Here is a 19,409-nt window from a genome sequence, read left to right as displayed (position 1 = left end):
TCTGAAACCCGCAAAAGGAGCTCGAAGGGAAGGAATCCATTTAGTTGAACGTTCCGTCTTGACGTGTGAGGCCGCGTCGTTTGTGGGGCCGCATCGTGTGGGGTCGCGTCGTGTGGGGCTGATAGGAAGGGACCGCGTGGGACATGACGAGACCGTGTTTGCTTGTACGTGAGAGCTGGGTTTTGTCTCTACCGACCCAAATTGGCATTTTTAAGAGCACCTTTTCCCCTCTTTCTCTCTCTGTCTTTTTCACCAAATTAGTATCAAATCTAGAGAAGTTTCAATTTCTGTCTTTCTTCAATTATTTATGCCTTTTGGCCCTCGTTTTTTGCCCAATATAGCAGCAAATCTAGTAGCAAATCTAGAAGCTAGTATATGATAAATTCACAGCATCATAATCAGAAAATTAAGTATAATACATAAACTGCATACAGCAGCCAATAACGTTGTTAATGTTCACGACAAACTAAGCTGAAAAAAAATATAAGACGCGCGCAATGTATGGCCAACAAGAAGATTCCTCATTCCTCATATATTTCTTCGTCGCTCCATTCGTGCATTAACCCAAGGAAATATTCATTGAACTCCTTCCGTCTGCAGTGTGCGGCCAATACATCCTCCAAACGGTATGGCCTGTGTTCATTTCTCAGATCGTAGTTTCCCATTCTATCCACATATCGTGGCCACTCATCCCAGGCCTTTGTATCATGAATGTACTCTCTGATATAACCCAAATCGGCGTAGTAGATGCAGCCAGGTCGAAGTGTCGGGTGCACTCTGGTGTCGACGGAGATACACCGGATATAATGCACAAAGAAGGCATGACTGCCAATGTTACTGAACGGATGGAGAGAGCGGCTCTGAGTGTCCACACGGTACACCAATGTTTGGTCCTCCAAAAGCATGTTGTCCAACAACACAAGCAGCAGATCACCATCCGACTTCACAAGATAGAACTTGCCATTTCCAAGTTGTGGAAATGAAATTAGTGTCTCCATCTTGACAGTGCTCGCGCGCTGCTGCAACTGTACATTGGTGCACACTATTCTTCCGGACTCAAAATTGTCCACAGCTATTGCATACTGTTCACCATTGAACGGGGTAATGCAACGCAAACCATGGTTCTCGATCGAAAATATTCCTTCTCCCCAATCTTCATATATATCCTTAGTTGGAGTGCTCTCATCGACCCAACTAATTTAGTTCGGGTAATGTGAGCAAACGAACACCATAGTCGGAGATTTGATTACAGCGACTGAATCCAGAAAAACAGATGGCATCTGCGCCTCAAACATAGTGTTCGATGCCTTTGTGAGTGGATTCAGAAGCTGTATCTTGTGTGGCGGGTTCTTCTAGGAAAGCACTATGACGCCACGGCAAAAGCCGACAAAGTAGTATCTAAAATATATTGATGAAGATAACATTCAGCACTAAGATTGAAAATAAGAATAGATTAACCCTATAGATATGGAGGAACTTGAACCTTGCACGAACTTCCGATAGATCTATGGTGATGTAGCGGGATGTGCCGAGTTGGAGGAAGGTGAACTCAGCGGCTCGTGGAAGGGCGTGGTCTACCATGATCCATTCATGCAGGTGCACGTCGGGCTCAGGTAAACCTGAGCGCCAATTTCTACAGACTTGCCTCATAGCAGACTAGGCGTCCACGTTCTCCTCATTCGCGAGTAAGCATTCGCCGATCTTGTGAAGTGGTCCGTCAGCTATGAGAGAGGCCCGGCTCACGGAGGCGCCGCGCTTGGATGCGCCGCCCTCGGAGGTGACGGGCTCGGATGCGATGGGCTCGGAGGCGACAGGCTCGGAGGTGACGGGCTCGGGGGCGATGGCCGCCGGCGCATTCTTCTTCTCCATCGCCGGCAGGGCTCGTACGGCGGTTGGGGTTTTTTCTTAGATTTGGAGAAGTTGATGGGACGTGACAGGCGTGGTTTCGTGCGTGAGCGAGAATGAGACGTACTGTGTGCGGAGGGAGGGAGAGAGGGGCTTACATGTCCTAAATGCGACCCGCGTCCTACGCGTACACTATTGCACGTTTGCACCGCGACACGTGTCAACAATGGCACGTCTTCCACTTCTGCACCGCAACACGCGTCCTCGAGTCTAACCCTGGAAATTTAGATATACTCAGGTATACCCTCGAGTCATATACTAGCATTTTTTGTGTGCTCAGTTTTCCCCTTGAGTGCTAATATTGGCTATTGCAATATACTCAGTTTTACCCTCAAGTGGCTGGTCAACAAAGAGTCAACAAATGGGATTAACTAGTTGATGAGTTATTTAATGTGCAAAAAATTCCAAAAAAGAGTGGCACTTACTGATGGAGTCTTTACCACAAATTGCCACTTCTCAAATCATAGATAAATCAGGTTTTACCACAAATTGCCACTTCTCAAATCACCTAGTAGCTATGAAGGTGCATGGTTTTCCACAATAAGCCCTACCCAAAACAGCTTTCCCCAAAACATACTTTGTCTGAATGAGGCCATAATTTTCACACTCATGTATATTTGTATTGCAAATAGTTTGAGGTAGGCCAAGATGGGTTTCATTATACAAAACACACATTTTTCATTTTTAAATCTCATATTTGAATCCCTTAGTCTGTTTACTACTCACTTGCCCTTGGTTTCTTGATACAACTCAGTTTTGCCCTCTTCCTTCACAAATTCTCACAGATGCCCAACATTGCCCTGATTGGTCTAGCCCATGTCACGCGGATCGTGCCCGCTGACCGTTGATCGTATGATTTAACGGGCATGATAACCCCTATCTCTCTCTCTGGTCGGGGCCACCACCCTCTATCTCTCTCTGTCGGCAGTTAGCTTCCACCCTCTATGTATGCTAAAGGGCGGTTACCCAGTACGCTAAAGTTTGGTTTTCTGCTTTATTTTTCACGAGCTAAATTATAAACTCTTTTAGGAATTATTTTCACCCAAAAAATGATAAACCATCACCGATTTGTACTTTTCACGCAAAAACTGATACACCATCACCCATTTGTTGTAGCCATTACTTTTCACGCAAAAATGATACACCATCACCAATTTGTTATACCCATTACTTTCCACGCAAAAAATGATAAACCATCACCGATTTCTTGTACCATTACTTTTCACGCAAAAAATGATACACCATCACCAATTTGTTGTAGCCATTACTTTCCACGCAAAAAATGATAAACCATCACCGATTTCTTGTAGCCATTATTTTTCATGCAAAAAATGATACACCATCACCCATTTCTTGTAGCCATTACTTTCCACGTAAAAAATGATGAACAATCACCGATTTCTTGTAGCCATTACGGTAAAATGATAAACTATCATGGATTATCATTTCTTTTAGGCATTAATTTTCACGGTAAAATGATAAACTATATCACGAAGTTCTATTTCCGTCAAGATAGTCCGCATTAGTTTTTTGTTGAGATATATACCCCCAAAACGGTCATATCCTCCTTAATTTATTGTGTAAACCCCCACAACGGTCGCCTCCTTCCTAATTTATTGTGTAAACCCCTACAACGGTCATCTCTCCCTTATAAACACCCACAACGGCCATCCCTTGTGTCAATAGGTTTTGCCTCTCTCTTCTTCGTTCACATACACTTGATCCATTGCCATGACTTCCACGTCTCGGATGCGGACCGGAAGGGGAAGGGGAAGGGGCGGCCGGGGTGGTGGATCATCATCATTGCCACCACCACCGTCAACACTGCCATTGATCATAGAGGAGTTCTTCATCGTCGTCTATGAAGACCCTTTGGTCAAGAAGGTACGTACGCGTTCCCACATATATGATGCATGTGATTAATTATGGGCATGTTCTAAAAAACCTTTAATTTCAAACGATCGGCGCTCAATCTCTTTGCAGGCACTCCCAAAAAAGTTTGCGGACTGTCTTGACGGCCAGGAGCCAGCTAAGGTATATTTGCGAGCAGCTGACTGTGGTCCTCGTCTCTGGACCGTGGAGGTCCTATTTGACGGTGAAGGCCGGATGTACCTCGACAAGGGCTGGGAGAATTTCGCCATCGCGCACAGTGTGGATTTCGGCTGCTTCGTACACTTCAAATTTGAAGGCGATGATGTGTTGACAGTGAAGGTGCTCGACGGAACAATGTGCAGGAAGTACTACTACTCGGACGACGAAGATACTGACGATGAAAGCAACGATGACGTGAAGCCGTGCATCCATCCCCTTTAGATAAGGGGATTATGACCAAGAATATATATGTAGCTTCATATGCATCGATTTAGAGATCTAGCTATTTTCTATATATTATGCATGTAAAAAATAATATCGCAATTTCCACCATGATTCGAGCACCACAGTATCCAAACGATGCCGATATCGGCATGGTCAGAATGGCTATGCTCGCCGCCACTGCTAGGTCACCGTCGGGATGCACCATGTTTAGCATAAGATTCACTTTAGATTAAGCTGCGAAAATAGTCACCTACCATTGGCTGAGGCGGCCCCACATAGCGGCTCTATATGATATTCTCTAAATAAATAGACGACCCCAACGGTCATTGGCTGTGGAGGCCCCACAGAGCGGGAATATATGATTTTCTCTAAATAAATAGACGACCCCATTAGTCATTGGCTGTGGCAGCCCCACAAAGCGGCAATATATGTCTTTTCCTAAAAAATAGACGACCCCACTGGTCATTGGCTGCGGCAGCCCTATAGAGCGAGCCCATTTGTCATTGGCAGCACCGCGTATACAGTCAGGAAATAAAACGGCCCACGCGTCAGCGACAGATGGATGGCTACCCGTCAGCACGAGACGGCCAGAGAGGAACTGCCCTCTGTGCAGCCCCACCCGTCAGATTAACGGTAACGATAAGTCCTCTGACCTGACGGCAACCCTCCCGTCCGAGCGTCTGCGAGGGGTTTCAAACTAGAGGGAGTGGAAAACTGGGGAAAAGTTAAGAGGCTGGGGAAAACTGAGCACAACTAACGAACCAGGGGCACGAGAACAAAAAAACCCTTCATCAAAAGCCTCGTGGAGCATGCGAGTGTTGCAATTGGTGAAAATCTTCGTTGGTTACTAATTCTCCCACCGGGAGCTATGGTTATCGGCATAGCACAGCCATTGGTGCTGCAAGATCTATTATAATTCTCATCAAAAGCTTCGTAGAACATACGAGTGCTGCAATTGGTGGAAAACAATGCAAAAAATATGAAAGACCCATGCCGGTACATCAAAATAAGGAGGTACTAAAGAGCGACGGAGTCGACGGCAGGCATAGTTCCCTCGATTCGCTCGGGGGCTATCGCCAAAACATACATCGTCGGTTGTAGCAAAGTTGCAATTACTATGGGTTCATTGAACCTACAACATGAACTGATCACTCAAAGAAATTGCTCCCGATAACTTTCATACAAAAGCATCATAATACCGATGCCAAAAATTAGAGCATCAAGATTTGCTCAACAAATATTTGCCACCGGCATCTGAAGAAAACTATAACATCGAGTTGCTCGACTTGAGTCTACACACAGTTGCAAGCATTTGTGCCTAGACTCGGGGGCTACTCCCATCGGGAGCGCCGGAAGCGCACCCGATAAAAATCATCGACTCCTCCGGGACGTCATCAAAATCATCAACTCCTCTATGACATCGTCCAAATCATCGACTCCTCTATGACATCGTCCAAATCATCAACCACTCTATCTATGACATCATCCAAATCATCAACTCCTCTATGACATCGTCCAAATTATCAACTACTCTATCTATGACATCATCCAAATCATCAACTACTCTATCTATGACATCATCAAAATCATCAACATCATCAGAAGCATCCAAATGTTCTCGGAACTCGAAGAAATCTATGGTATTCGACACAACATTTTTACACCCTATACATGACTATTTCATATTCATCTACAGGCTCGGGGGCTACTCCCATCGGGAGCACTGGTCGCGCACCCGATAAAAAGATGGCAGCTCGTCGTCAAAGAAGAATAAACCCGAAGACGTCGGTATCAACATCAAGATCTTCGAGTAGTACAACTTGAGTCTATACGCGGCTGCAAGCACCCGCTCATAGACTCGGGGGCTACTCCCATCGGGAGCGCTTCGCGCACTCGATAAAAAGAAACTTCGACTCTACATCAAGCACAAGATTCAACATTCAACAGATGATCAAGACATTCAGACGATGACAACTTTATTCGGCCAGACACTCGGGGGCTACTGATATGGGCATAACCCTTCGGGTACCCGACATTGCCATACCCGATGCAGATTATGAAGATGGACCAGCACAAGGACTCAACAAGCTGGATCCACAAGGAATGTCAACTTGGATTACAAGAAAGAAGACTCCAATACGAATCCTACTAGGACTCTTGTAAACCCTAGCTTGCCTGATATATAAAGCCAGGCAGGGGCACCCCTTGGGGACACATATTCAGAAACATAAATCATAGAGGCGACACGCCTAGACATCGCAACCCGCATATTAGAACTAGACTAGATACAACAACTCCGCCTATGGCGTTCCCCTGTACACATATATTCATATAGTGGATTGCTAGCAGGACGTAGTGATCCTCCACCGCGGGGACGTGAACCTGGGTACGTCGTGTACCGTCTCGCTCCCGGAACCTCCATCGTCGCCTTTCTCTAAACCCAAGCCCCTCATAGTGGGCATTGCCGAGGAACCGCCTCGTCAGTGAGCTTGTTGAAGAACTTGGTGGAGTACGCCTTGGGCGTAGCATAGAGGTTAGAAGGATCGCCAAAGTTGGCCGGAAATACGATGGCATCATTAGCCATAGCTTCAACCTTATCTATAGAGGTGACTTCCGACTCCTCTGGACCTTTGCCTTGAGCTTCCTCAGGGGCAGCTCGCTTAGTGGCGGAGCAGCTTCCATCCTTTCTCCCGCTGCTCACTAGAATCACTTCCACTTGAGTTTCGGCGGCGGGATCAGGAGTGGGTTGAGCTTCAGGCGGAGTAGGTTGGGGAGCTATGTTGGAGGTGCTTGGCGAAATAGGTGTGGAGGAGCCTACGGCCGGAGATGTCCGGAGAAAGCTGATGATTGGCTTATGGGTAATAACCCGTGAAGAGGCGATCTTCTGGTTCCTGAACCAAGTAAAGAAAAGATGTAAGCGATAAGTTTTAGCTGCACAACAAAAGAGTTTATATTTCGGAACACTTACGTAGCTCCGGGAAGTAGCGGGCGTGACCCTTTTCTGGATGTATCCAACAACTTAATCCGAGAGCGCTCCGCCTTCCTGGAGTCGAGGCGTGGAGGGCCAGATGGAGCAGTGGTTTTTGCCTTCTTGGCGGAGGCCTCGCCGCTGGCTCCGGCATCATTACCAGAAACCTTGGCGCGAGGACGTTTGGTAGCGCGAGGGGCGGTTTTCTTCTTGGGAGCATGTTCCTCCCCCTTGTCTTCGTCCTCCGGATCCTCCTCCGCCTTTCCAGCGTCTGTAGGAATGCGGAAAATATCTCCGAATCCTCTTGCTCAGAGAATCCGCTGGCAAATTGTCCTTAGTCACCCGCAGCTGGTCGTCGACCCCGGTGTACTCGCAGATTAGCCACTTGTTGCATTTCAGCGGCTGAATCCGACGGGTAAACCAGCTCAAGGTTAGGTCCATTCCGGATAAACCATCATGGACCAACCAGGAGATTCTCCGAGCCATCCTATCAAGCTCTGGATTCTGAGCGAGATTTGGGATGAAGCTCCAGATGGCGAGCTCCTCCGGAGGATTGTTGACAAAGGCGGGAGGCCGTCATGGCAGCCCGGAACAGAGATGTTCTTGAGGTAGAACCATCCGGTGTTCCAGTACCGGACGGACTCATGTGAAGCGAAAGTCGGAAACATCCTTTTGGTGCGGAGCACGAAAGTCATGCTGCTGCATTTCACCATGATTTTATCCTTTGTTTCCTTCTTCACTCTGTAGAAAAACTGCCAGAGACGGACGTCCATTCGGACTCCGAGGTAGCCTTCGCTGGGAGTTGCGAAGTTGGAAAGGAGGAGGAAAGAGTTGGGACAGATATTGTGTGGCTAGAGTCCATAGGTGCTAAGCACCGATAAGAAGAATTCGGAAGGTGGAAGCGAGAGGCATCGCTCCACCCAAGCTTTGGTGAAGACCCGCTCATAGGGTTACGGAGTCCAAATGCTGGAGTCTTTGTTAAAGATCCAGGTATTCGGAGTTATGAGCCCTTCCTTTTCGAAGGCTCTAAGCTCCAACTCGGTGATTTCGCTGGGCCACCATTGGCCCTTATCCCCTTCACGGTTCTGAGCCTTGGAACCCTTCTTCTGTTCCGCCTCCTGAACTTTGGCTGCCATCCGAGCTTGCCCTTCTAACTCCGCTTTGATTTCTTCTAGTGTTGGGATTCGTCCAAGGTTGCTGGAAGAGGCGGAGTAAGGTTGAGCTAGCCTGGTATCGGAAATTTTTGGCGGAAGGAATGCTAAGGGCTCGACGAAGGTCGGTTCCATTGAGTTTGGTGGTGGGCTACTCGGAGAACTATCGGTGAACCTAGGCGAGCTATTGGACATGTTTCCGGCTGCATGCATGATGATAACCGCTTAAGAAGCCGGATCCTACTGAAGTCTATCTTCTACAAGTCCTGTGGACTTACCGGCAATGGCGTGGCAGTTCCCCGTGGCGCCGGTGAAGGAAGAGGGCGCGGACTTGACGCTTTGACCTCCGGCGAGACCACAAATTGGCGGCGAAGCGAGATTCCCGATCAAACACGTGCAACTCAGGTTGAGGGAGACCTTGGAGCAGTGGTGCTTGAAGGTTTCCGGGAAGAAGCTCAGCGGCGTGAGATCTGTCGGGCGGCGCTGGCGCGAGGTTGAAGATGAAGTGGTGAGGTGCGGTGAAAAAGTGAAAGTGACCGCGCGGTCGGGGTATTTATAGGCCATGCGCGGAGATGCGTGTGTCGGATCCTACGGTCGAAGCGGAATGGTCGCGCCGTTGGATGATCGCCACATGTCCTAGGTCAAATACGGTGAAATGGATGCAGTGGTGACCTAACTACACGTCTCCGAAATTTCTGGCTAAAGATTCGTAGATCCGAAAAATTAGCGCGGGAAAAGGGAAAGTTATGTGCAACGTGGGCGAGTAATCTGCTAAGTTACCGTTACGAAAGAACGAATGATTTACGGTTGAATGAAGTTTTGGAAGGTCTTCGAGATTCTCTTCGGATCCGGACAGAGATAGGCGGAGGAATGACGAATCTTAATGAACTTCGGGGGCTACTGTTGTGGGTATACTTTATGGGTATATCAACGACGTGGTCTAGATCCGGCAAACCCAGGTGGCCCGCAGATGGGGATGGTGGCATATGGAATAGTCGTTGGAGCCGCTGCCATCTGCATCTTAACCACGGTTTATTTCGTGTCTGCAGGCCACGGCATCCAGACCCAGACGGATCGAAATACGGTCCGTGTTAGACGGGTGGCCGTTGGAGATGGCCGGAGGTCCCTGAATTGGCATTTCTTGGCATTTCGAATTTAGTTCAGGAGGCAAGGGCAGCGGCATCAGTCCGCCCCACCCTGCTCCTTGGAAAAGCTCTTTCTTCCTCCCGTCGTCCCGTATGGCCATCATCTTGAAAATCCGTGCAATGGTGGTCACCCGCAAAAGAGGCGCGACGAGAGCACCTCCAAAGGCATGCAGCGGCGAGGCTTTAGTTACCCTCCCGCTCCTGGCCGGCCACGATAAAAGACGGACATATGCCAAGCAAAAGAGACAAGGAAACCAAAGCAGCTGGCTTAAAGAGAGCGGCGAGCACAAAGCTGAGAGGCTCAGGCCATGAATAAAGCTGGGGCGAGGCCTGGCGAGATAATCGAAGAAGGAATCTCGCCGGAGCCAATCCGATGCCGCCCGCCGCGCGCGGCCGGACAGCCTCGACGAGCAGCGCTTTTGACCAGCATCTCATGTCACCTCGTCACCTGGGCACCTGGCTACGCGGCGTCGCCCCGGTAAAGACCACAAGGCCGTCCGGCGCCTCTTTAGCTCGTGCTTTGCAGCCTTTCGTTTCGCCGCGAGGAATGTGTTGCACGTGCTGACGCCCAGTTTGTGTTGTGGGTTAAGGACTTAAGGAGATGTGGCCGGCGACAGGTTCAAGTTCGTCACGACTTTTCTATCGACAGCGAGACATTCGTGCGTGCGTTTATGGGGATGAGTGTATATACCTAGGTGTGAGCGTATGTAAACAAAAAAGTAAATTGCATGTATTGCTGCTTTTCGGAGATATACTAGTGTCTACTGTACAACTTATCAGAACAAAGCCTTGCTTACATTTAAATTTATATTATCAGGTTGATTTGGGTGTAATATGTTCTAGAATTTTCATTTCAAGGTTGATTGTTTTCTTGTGCAAGTTCAGGCTTCGTTCAGTTTCATGGGGATTGAATAGGTTTGAGGTGTATTGAGGAGGTCAAATTCGATCCAAAACAAAGTCCACCCTAATATCCACTTACGAGGTGAATTAAACGAACAAGGCCTCAATATTTGTCTCTCCAGAGGGAAATACATGGCACTTGCCACACTCACATCAAATATGACGGAAATAACAGTACTTTAAAGGAAACTAATAAGTAACAGTACTAGTTAATAATACTTCTCACGCAAGCGTTTGGGTTACATAACTCGAACTGACAAACATAATAATAACGGAAATAAAACGGGAAACGACATAGGTCATCATCATACGGACGGACTGTCCCAAATGGGAATGATAACCAAATCTAAAACGGGAAGAGACAAAACACTCTCGAGGCGGATTTCTTTTGCATCATTCTACTTTCTTCTTCGTCTTCTTATGTGGATGGACTACATGAAACGGACACTCTCCTTCTTGCTGCTTCTGCTCGCCGCCGTCTTGGGCCAGCTCCCTACACCTCAGTGCCTGCAGATGCCAGAGTACATGATACATACAGTTAGGAGACCGTTGCATCTAAACGGTGAGACAAGGGGAGATGAGGTAATTTACAAGAAGTTTTCGAATGGCGTGGCGCTACCGGAGTCCCGCGGGCCGTTGCACCTGAAGCACTCCAGCCTGCTGGCAAAGTTGTGCTCGTTGCATCCAGACCTGTGGGGAGATACATCGGCGTTAGCACGGAGCAGAACTGTCACAAACATGGAAATGCATGGAAAAGCTAGCCTGCTGCACTGATGCATAGCGATTAGCAGAGTCATATTTTACAAAATTCTATTTATGGAGTTATTACTACTTACAAATATAACGACAATCCTTTCTCCACCTAAGGAAACATACAACATATAGTCTACTTAATTTCTCATGCATGGACAGACAAATAGACAGTCAGCATAACAAGTTCATGTCAATTGCTTCAGTCATTTGTATCTTCTACTCACGGGTGCCCGGAAGCATAGAGTGGCAGCAGGGAAAGCAAATACTAACATGCGCAAGGCCAAACTACAAACAAATCGTGTAAAGTACCGAAACCATGTGCAGTTTATCCAGAAACAGAGTATTAGTAAAGAACTATTATTTCCGTCTGCTAATATTTCAGTCTAACTAGATGAATAAAACCCAGGACAGTGTTTAAGCGAGACATACCTGGTGCAAATCCAGTCACCAGACTTCCAGCCAGGGCGGCTGGAACGACCACCAGCAGCGCCGGCACCCATTCCACCACCCATGCCGCCACTCATGCCACCACCCATGCCGCCGGCGCCAAAGCCAAAGCCCCTTGAGCGTGACATGTCACCATCAAAGCCACCAGCGCCACCGTTGATGGCAGCTTCCTCCTTGAAGGCAGTACACTTGAAGCAGCTAGAGCGGCTGGCGAAGTTGTGCGCGCCACAGGTGCAGTACCAGTCGCCCGGGCGGACATCAGAGCCAGCACCGAAGCCGGCGCCAAAGGAGGAACCTCCGCCGCCACGGGCACCGAAGTTGGCGTAGTCACCACCAAGAGCACCACCACCAAGCCCACCACCAACGCTGCCACGGTCAGCGGCCCCACGAGGCTCCCCGCAGCGCTGGCATAGGTCCCGGCGGCTGAAGTTGAGGTGCTGGCATGCCCTGCAGTCCCAGTCTCCTGGCTTCCTGTTCATCTTGCCTGCCAATGCCAAACGGATAGATGTAGTCAGACACAAGGTGATACGATTAAACTGAAGAGCAAGAACAGAGAAACACACTGCTTCAAACCAAGTTTTCATCCAGAGAAGAAACAGAACCCAACCAACAAGATGTTTATGAATACGACAGTACCACACTAGCAGAAAGCTGAGTTACCTAAAAGAAGCTTGGACGTTGTGCTGATGAGCTCTAAACTGAGAAGTGTTGTTAAGTGAAACGGTGATGCAGCAAGGTGCGTAAGTACAGGGGTATTTATAGGGCATTTGGAGTGGATGCTGAAACCAAGGGTGAGCTATCTCTGTGCCTTTGATTCTTGGTGCACTTTGGCCCGCGCAGAACAAGGGAATCACGTAAAACTAGAAAGAAGAGGGGAGTTAAAGAAAAGAAAAGAAGAGAAAGCCATTAAAGGGCAAAAGAATTATGGGGGTTTGAATGCTTCCTTTACCCTGCATCTGTGCCTGCCTTGGAAACATCTTTTGAGACATAGGGTGGAGGGAAGGTGCACTTGTATGCATTCTTGTGCTTAGGAAATTTAACATGCAGTGTGCATTGGTTTTTGTTGGATAATACAGGTTAGAACATTTTGAACCTTAGTGCATCCAGAATAATGAAAACTACTAGAGTAGAGGAATATGGAGTTTCAGGACAGCAGCAGCATAGCACTCGAACAGAAATGCTAATGGATAAATACAAGTGTTCCACAAATTCCAGGGCACAGTTTAAGTCAAAAATCAGAAATGTCTTTTGTAACATTTCAGGCAAGAGTGCTCAAACATTGACAGCTCACAAAACTTGTAAAGGGAGGCAACACAATCAGAACATTATTTATCCATTTGTACGCGATTATTATTCCACGCTACCAGGATAATTAGACTGAACATCACCTTACAATTAAACAATGTTCTAAATAGCCAACGTTGGAATTTCAACCATTGACGGCTCACAAAACTTATAAAGGGCATTAAATCAGAAACTGAATTAATCCATTTGCACGTGATAATTTTTTACTTTTCTAGGATAATTAGACTGAACCACCTTACAATTAAACTGTTATAAATAGCCAACGTTAACATTTCAGGAGTGTTTTTGGCAGTGAATGAGCAGTTTCACATCAAGAATAGATGCAGCTCGATTACATATGGAGTTGAGGTTGGTTACAGTGATAACTTTTACTACCCTTGTCCCATATTATAAGACGTTTTGGGTAGGCTAACGACTTATGATGCTGGACAGATTTCCTGACATTTCCCAGGGATGACCGATGACTTCTACTCTGCCTGATTCCAAAATCGCAAATCATATATATGGTGAAGGATGTAAATTGTAACTGCTAATTAACTCAAAAGATCACACTTAGTTGAGCAGCTGTGGAATGGATACTCCTGGTGTTCACACCACATGTGTGACCGATTACTGCATGCACACAATGAAACAATCAAAAAAGAAACCTGAAATAAGTAGTTATTTGATCCTAAAGAGAACAAGTATAAGCCTGGTGGGGTGTGAAAGAACAGGTGTATGACGTGTCAAATTGTGGATTGGTGGCTATCATTCTGAACCTGTGCTATATTTTTTTGCAATATAACTGTTGATTCGTGCCACCAAAAAAGGAAATTCCCATCCCTTTTATTCGACACTAACTTTGCTGTCTTGCACTAGCAATAATTGAGAACAGAACATGGCATCCATTCCAATCAAACCATCACATCGACTTGAGACTATCTGTTTCATTTCTCTTGAAAATGAGTGGATATATCTATTTTTGTCAGGTAATCTCCGACAAGAATTTTTTCATCTCATTCTTTCAACCATGTTTACTAAATCCAAAAGGTTTTTCCTCCAGTAATTATCACAATTCAAAAATCAATCTAATTCATTCAACATAATTAACTTGCTTTACCACGTTTCTATCTCTTCAGTAAGATTTTGTCAGAGAGAGGTAACACAATCTAGATGGGGGAAACTAGATTTCAGACGACTTCCCCTGTTATGCTGCCATGGGAGAAAACTGGAGCAACTAAACTTGGGATAAGAAAGAATAAACTTGAATGCGGTGACAATGTAGGAGTATCGCCAAGTGAATATTCGAGAAAGACACTTGTTCTCCAGTGAGAAGACCTTTCACTGTAGATGCTATATGATTCTATGTGATATAATAATAGGCTGATGTGTTTAAAGTTTAAACAAGCAAAATAACATTAGAGTATATAACTCAATAACCTGAATTATTTTTATTTAGTCCCTCGTGTTTCGTCACTTAAGAGGCTACCGTAATTTGAAACACACCCTTGTTCATGTGTATAGCCTCTAGACATGTCCATAACAGAAGTTTGCGCTTTTGTCTAATCTAAATGCAAAGCTTATTGACAGCAGTTACACTGCTAGATAAAATCATGAAAGTGATAGGAGATAAGTGAAAGAAAAAGTGTCAGTCAGACCAGGAAAGAGACAAATGGATTGCTGAGCTGTAAGTGCAGAACACTGGGCTTTATCTTTTTCGTTAGAAGAGCAAACATTGAGAGGGTATTTCGGATACAGATAAAGATGGCATCATCTTATAAAAATGATTCATGACAGAAAGCAAAGGGAGCGGGGATGATGCATATATAACTGGTAAGTGTGCATGAATTTCAATAAAGATAAATGGAAAATAGCAGATTGGTACTCTTCAAGGGTGGCCTTGACCACCTTCTTTATAATTCCTTTCGCCTTCCTTTTATTTAAGTTGTGTTTTGCTCCTTTTCTGTAGTTTCCCTTGCTCTTTACTTGTGCTCATCCTTGAGGCTTTACATTAGTGGAATTACTTTTGCTTTGTATCTAAATGTTCTCTCTCTTATGGTACTGTACTAGTAGTCTAGTACTACTAGTAGTGGTGCCGATAGATGTTGGAAGGCCACACATAGGTCTCAAAACCATAGGATGATATGGCTTCCCTTCCATTCCATTCTCTTGGGGCAAGTGAAAGCAGAAGCAGATACATATGAATGTATCATGGATCGTTGCGAAAAAAACTGAGGGTGCAAAAGCTAGTTTGGATTCTCTCCTAGGGAAGTGCTTCCATGCATGACCATGACCAAACTCCAAAGGAAGTGAGATCACTTGATAGCTCCTAACATGCTTTGATTCTCTGCTTTTGCACATCCAAGAAGAACAGCTCAGGCTTTTAGCTTTCGCCTAAGAACTATAATCAAGACTGCATAGATTGCAGGCAATCTCCAGCAGGGCTACTCCGTGTTTGTTTGAGTGGTAGAACCAACACATGACTAAGCTTAAAAATCAGGATGTTAGATGTGAACGTATTGACTTTAAATTATAGACTAAAACAGCAAAAGTGGAAACTAAATAGGTAATGTCTCGACAATTTGTAGCAGGGTGTGAGCTACTCCTTGCTTCCTAAATATAGGTTATATTTGTTTTGTCTTGAGTCAAATATATTTGTGTCTGGCCAAGTATATTGAAGAAGTAATTCAATCTCTAAAATACCATCAGATAGTTGTGTACAGTTATGCATCTACTGATATTGATCGGATTATCTGTTCTACATGTTAATATATTTCTGTAAACTTAATACAAAACTAACATCATACCTTATTTTGAAAAATATACGGTAGTAATTTGATATATTCATTTTCTTATGATTTAAGCATGTGCGCTAGGAAAACTGCGTTTCAGCATTACAGTACGAAATAACTCTACTAAAAAATTAATGGCATCATAGCACAACTGTACACGAAGTCGGCATATGTTGCCTTCTTTGCTGGGTCCATGGTGGCCCCGGTTGCTTCAGAGATTTGGCGCTCAAGGGCACCGTATGATTAGTACACCTTCCAGGATGTATTCTCGAAAAAAAATAGCACAGCTGTACACAAGTTTCTCTAATGTTGACTATCAATACGCAGAAAAAAAATATTTTTGTGAGGGATATATTAAATTATTGTGACTAGTCAAACAAATATCACTAGGTTTGTCGTCTTTCTGGAACTACGTAAATTTTATTATTTACTCACATATATTCACGCAAAAAACTTGCACCTGGGAGAGTATCCGTATCTCATCTGTTATGGGCACAAGATCATGCATACTAGCTAGTCAAATAGTTATAAACAATAGCACTATGTTGTCTGTTCCAAGGGAGGGATAACATATATATCTCCAACAATAAGACCCCACTTTATTAACCAATGGTTTAAGAAATTAAGTATGCACATGTTCCTATCTACGAAATGAATCATTAGCTGGCTAGCTGCACTGCACTTATATGTACGAAGCATGCATCTTGGACTCTAGGATTCCAAAGACGGTGATGCAATTCGTGGAGCACAAATCTTTCCCTCTAGAGATGTACATGCAAGTCCAAACAAATCCACAAAGCACTGGTATGCATGCTTGGCTTTTGAGAGGCCTGCGCCCTGGCCAACGTTGCAATGAGTCGGCACACGGATGGGCCGCGCTACCCAAGACCAAGAGCGATACCATACTGCACATAAACTTTAATTATACGGGGCGCGCAGGTTGGAGTGCATGCAGGACGCCATGAGTAACACAGACGCCATGTCATGTGTGGTGTGTTGATGGAGAGCACACTTGCACTCCTGTAGTTCCTTGACTTGATGACGTAATCGGGCCTCGAGAAGGTAAAAGCTAGCTATAGCCAGCCAGCCAAATGGGCAGCTTTCTTTCTTGTATGCTATCGATGAAGGTGCACTGCATTGCATACCGAGGGAGCTGAGCTAAAGATCTTGGTTTTCGCTTTAAGGTTGGCCACACCAAAGCTGTGTGGTGCTGATGGTTTTAATCAAGGTTTAGATAGTGCACGGCATGATTCCACGGTACAAGAGTGATGATGTGCTGTGGGAGATGCAAGTATTGGTTTCATCTGCTTTAAGATTTCGTATCATAGGGACCGAAGATGCAAACATGCAAACAGTGTGCCAGCAGATCAAACAAGCCAAAACACCAATGCCCAAAACACACACACACACAAAAACTTGGAGCACACAAACGAATCATCAGCAATAAATAAACAAATAGTAATAAGAGCATATTTCAGTAAAAGAGACAAGTATAATATGATGTGTGTTGTGCTCAGCTAGGATAGCTGCAAATGGCCACAAAACCATGGAATCTAGAATCATCCATACCCCCACACTGCTCGCAGTATCGGCGATGAACCAAGCAGCAAAGCCCCACGTCCGCCCCCACCCTATCCAACGAAATCATTCCCCACGAGTAAAACAGATGCGCGCGATGCCACACCTGTCGACTGATGGGCGGTACCTAGCACGAATCTCGAGTGCGGGAGTCTCAACCCCGCTCCAAACCCTACAGCGCGAACGTGACGGATATCGAACTCGAGAAAGCAGGCATGGCCGGGGGAGGCCGATACTACCACAGCCGTCGCCACGTTCGTCCATTCCCAATCCTCGATCCAGCCTCGTCGTTTCTACAAGATCGATCTATCTCCAAGACCACGTACGATCGAACGGGAATCGAACAAAACAAGTACGTACGCAGCATCGAATTCGAAACAGGGAACAGCTAAACCAATCCAAACCCCAAAGCGTGATCTGACGGCCCGAACACGGCGTACGAGGGCGCGCACCTGACCGACGGGGACGACGATCCGACGCGCGCGACGATGGAGCGGCGCCCGGGGACGATGATCTCGTGAGGAGGAGGAGGACGGCGGCGGCCGGGAGCGAGAGCGAGAGGGATTACTTTGTTGAACCGAAAAGGGGGGAGGAGATTTATGGAGGATTAAAACCTAGCTAAGCTAGACCCTCCGTTTTCCGTATCTCGGGATTTTGCGTCTGCCTGCTCGCGGCACCGACGTCGAGGCAGGTCAAAGGGTCCGGGCCCGCCTGTCGGCGGCTGCGGGCGGGACGAGGGCTGCCAGGTGTCCCAGTCCAAACGAGCTTTGACGCGACGAGGATGTCACTGACATGGTGGGAGGAATGCAGGATTGGCTGGCATGGGGGCTGAGACACGTGTTTGGGCCCGAGGAGTCCGGTCGCGATCTTTTTTTTTTTTTTTTTTTTTTTTTTGAACAAAGAGAGGCGCCTGAGGCGCCAATTTCATTCATCTCAAACACACCATACAGCGTTGATTACAAAGTCCTGGCATACAAAATTTTCCAAAGTAGAAATAGCAGGACAAGTTGGAGATGAATGAGCTGGACAGATACAACTAAAAATAGGCTGACTTAGGCTCTGCCTAAGTACCTGATGCGCACAGTCATGAGCTACACCATTTAGGTCCCTTTTAATATGGAATACCTGTGGTGCTAATGTGGCTGAGATGTCAAAAAAACTGGCCATTGTGTGCCTGGTATTCCAGTGTAGTAGAGGGTGATCAAGCCTTCGACTTGCTGCTGCCTTGGCGAGAATTTGATTGTCAGTTAAAAAGGTCGGCCTGTTGATGTTGAGTAGCTTCGTCAGTTTTGCAGCTAGTAGCAGTGCTTTTGCTTCAGCTTGTAGCACCGATGAAGTTAGGGATGTGGATGCTTGAATCATTATAACAAATTGTCGTGCGCCGGCCTTGTAACGGATGAAAACTCCTATCCCCGTTGCCATGGTTCCTTTAGCACCTGGGATTTTCTTACATTTCCATGAGGCGTCGCTGAATATAGTTGCACCTGTAATTAATAGATCAGTCCTGAGTGTGCTACCCTGTTCTGGATCCGCCGTCATCATGTCTGGCTCCTGTGGTAGATTGTCCTGCAGCTTAGAATCAAGTGGAGCATATAATTCAAGATTGTTATGAAGAGCCTGAGCATTTAGATTAATCTGATAAGGCTCTCCTTTTTTCCTATCAAAAAGAGCATCATTCCTAGACTTCCAAGTACACCACATAAACGTTAATATATTATTTAGTGAAGCATGTGGATGATTCATTTTTAGCAAGTTTAGGATGATTTGGGTTAAAGAGCTGCAATTTTGAATAAGCAGATCAGTGCGAATATACCAAGGAGCAATAAACCATGCTGCTTTGACAAATGGGCAAGTGAAAAACAAATGAATATCATCCTCCTCAAGCCCACACCTGCAACAGAGCTTGCTAATGTGTTTGGAATATTTCCCTGCTCTAGCCCCTGTAGGAATTGCCCTTCGAAGGAAGCGCCAAGCGAAAGCCTTGATTCTAGGAATAATTTGCTTATTCTTCCATACCTGATTGAGCACTTGCTTAGTAGCCAGCGAAACTTCCCTTGGTCTTGGTTCCCCTGAGTCATATAGCCCCTGTAAGCAAGCATAATATGCAGATTTGGATGTGCATTTGCCATTAGTAGTAAGATTCCAGCAAAGAAGATCTTGATCCTGAGAG

The 19,409-nt window shown here is 46.0% G+C and overlaps 1 protein-coding gene across 3 annotated transcripts; it reads right to left on the bottom strand.

Annotated features, from left to right (window-relative positions):
* Positions 1-10,563: 10,563 nt before the first annotated feature.
* Positions 10,564-17,834, bottom strand: LOC127307654 (RNA-binding protein involved in heterochromatin assembly dri1). 3 transcript variants are annotated; one of them, XM_051338399.2, is made up of 4 exons: positions 17,692-17,834; positions 11,568-12,069; positions 10,977-11,075; positions 10,564-10,892 (listed from the first exon to the last, which is right to left on the bottom strand). In XM_051338399.2, the coding sequence occupies exons 2-4, from the start codon at positions 12,062-12,064 to the stop codon at positions 10,886-10,888; spliced, it is 603 nt and encodes a 200-aa protein (XP_051194359.1). In that variant the 5' UTR covers positions 12,065-12,069; positions 17,692-17,834; the 3' UTR covers positions 10,564-10,885. The 3 variants fall into 3 exon arrangements, with proteins under 3 accessions (XP_051194359.1, XP_051194358.1, XP_051194360.1); XM_051338398.2 differs by lacking the exon at positions 17,692-17,834 and adding an exon at positions 12,246-12,394; XM_051338400.2 differs by lacking the exon at positions 17,692-17,834 and adding an exon at positions 12,246-12,394 and having other exon boundaries at positions 11,005-11,075.
* Positions 17,835-19,409: the final 1,575 nt, after the last annotated feature.

This window comes from Lolium perenne, chromosome 6 (assembly GCF_019359855.2).
Source record: "Lolium perenne isolate Kyuss_39 chromosome 6, Kyuss_2.0, whole genome shotgun sequence".
NCBI classification, from domain to species: domain Eukaryota; kingdom Viridiplantae; phylum Streptophyta; class Magnoliopsida; order Poales; family Poaceae; genus Lolium; species Lolium perenne.
This window is presented reverse-complemented; position numbering and strand designations above follow the sequence as displayed.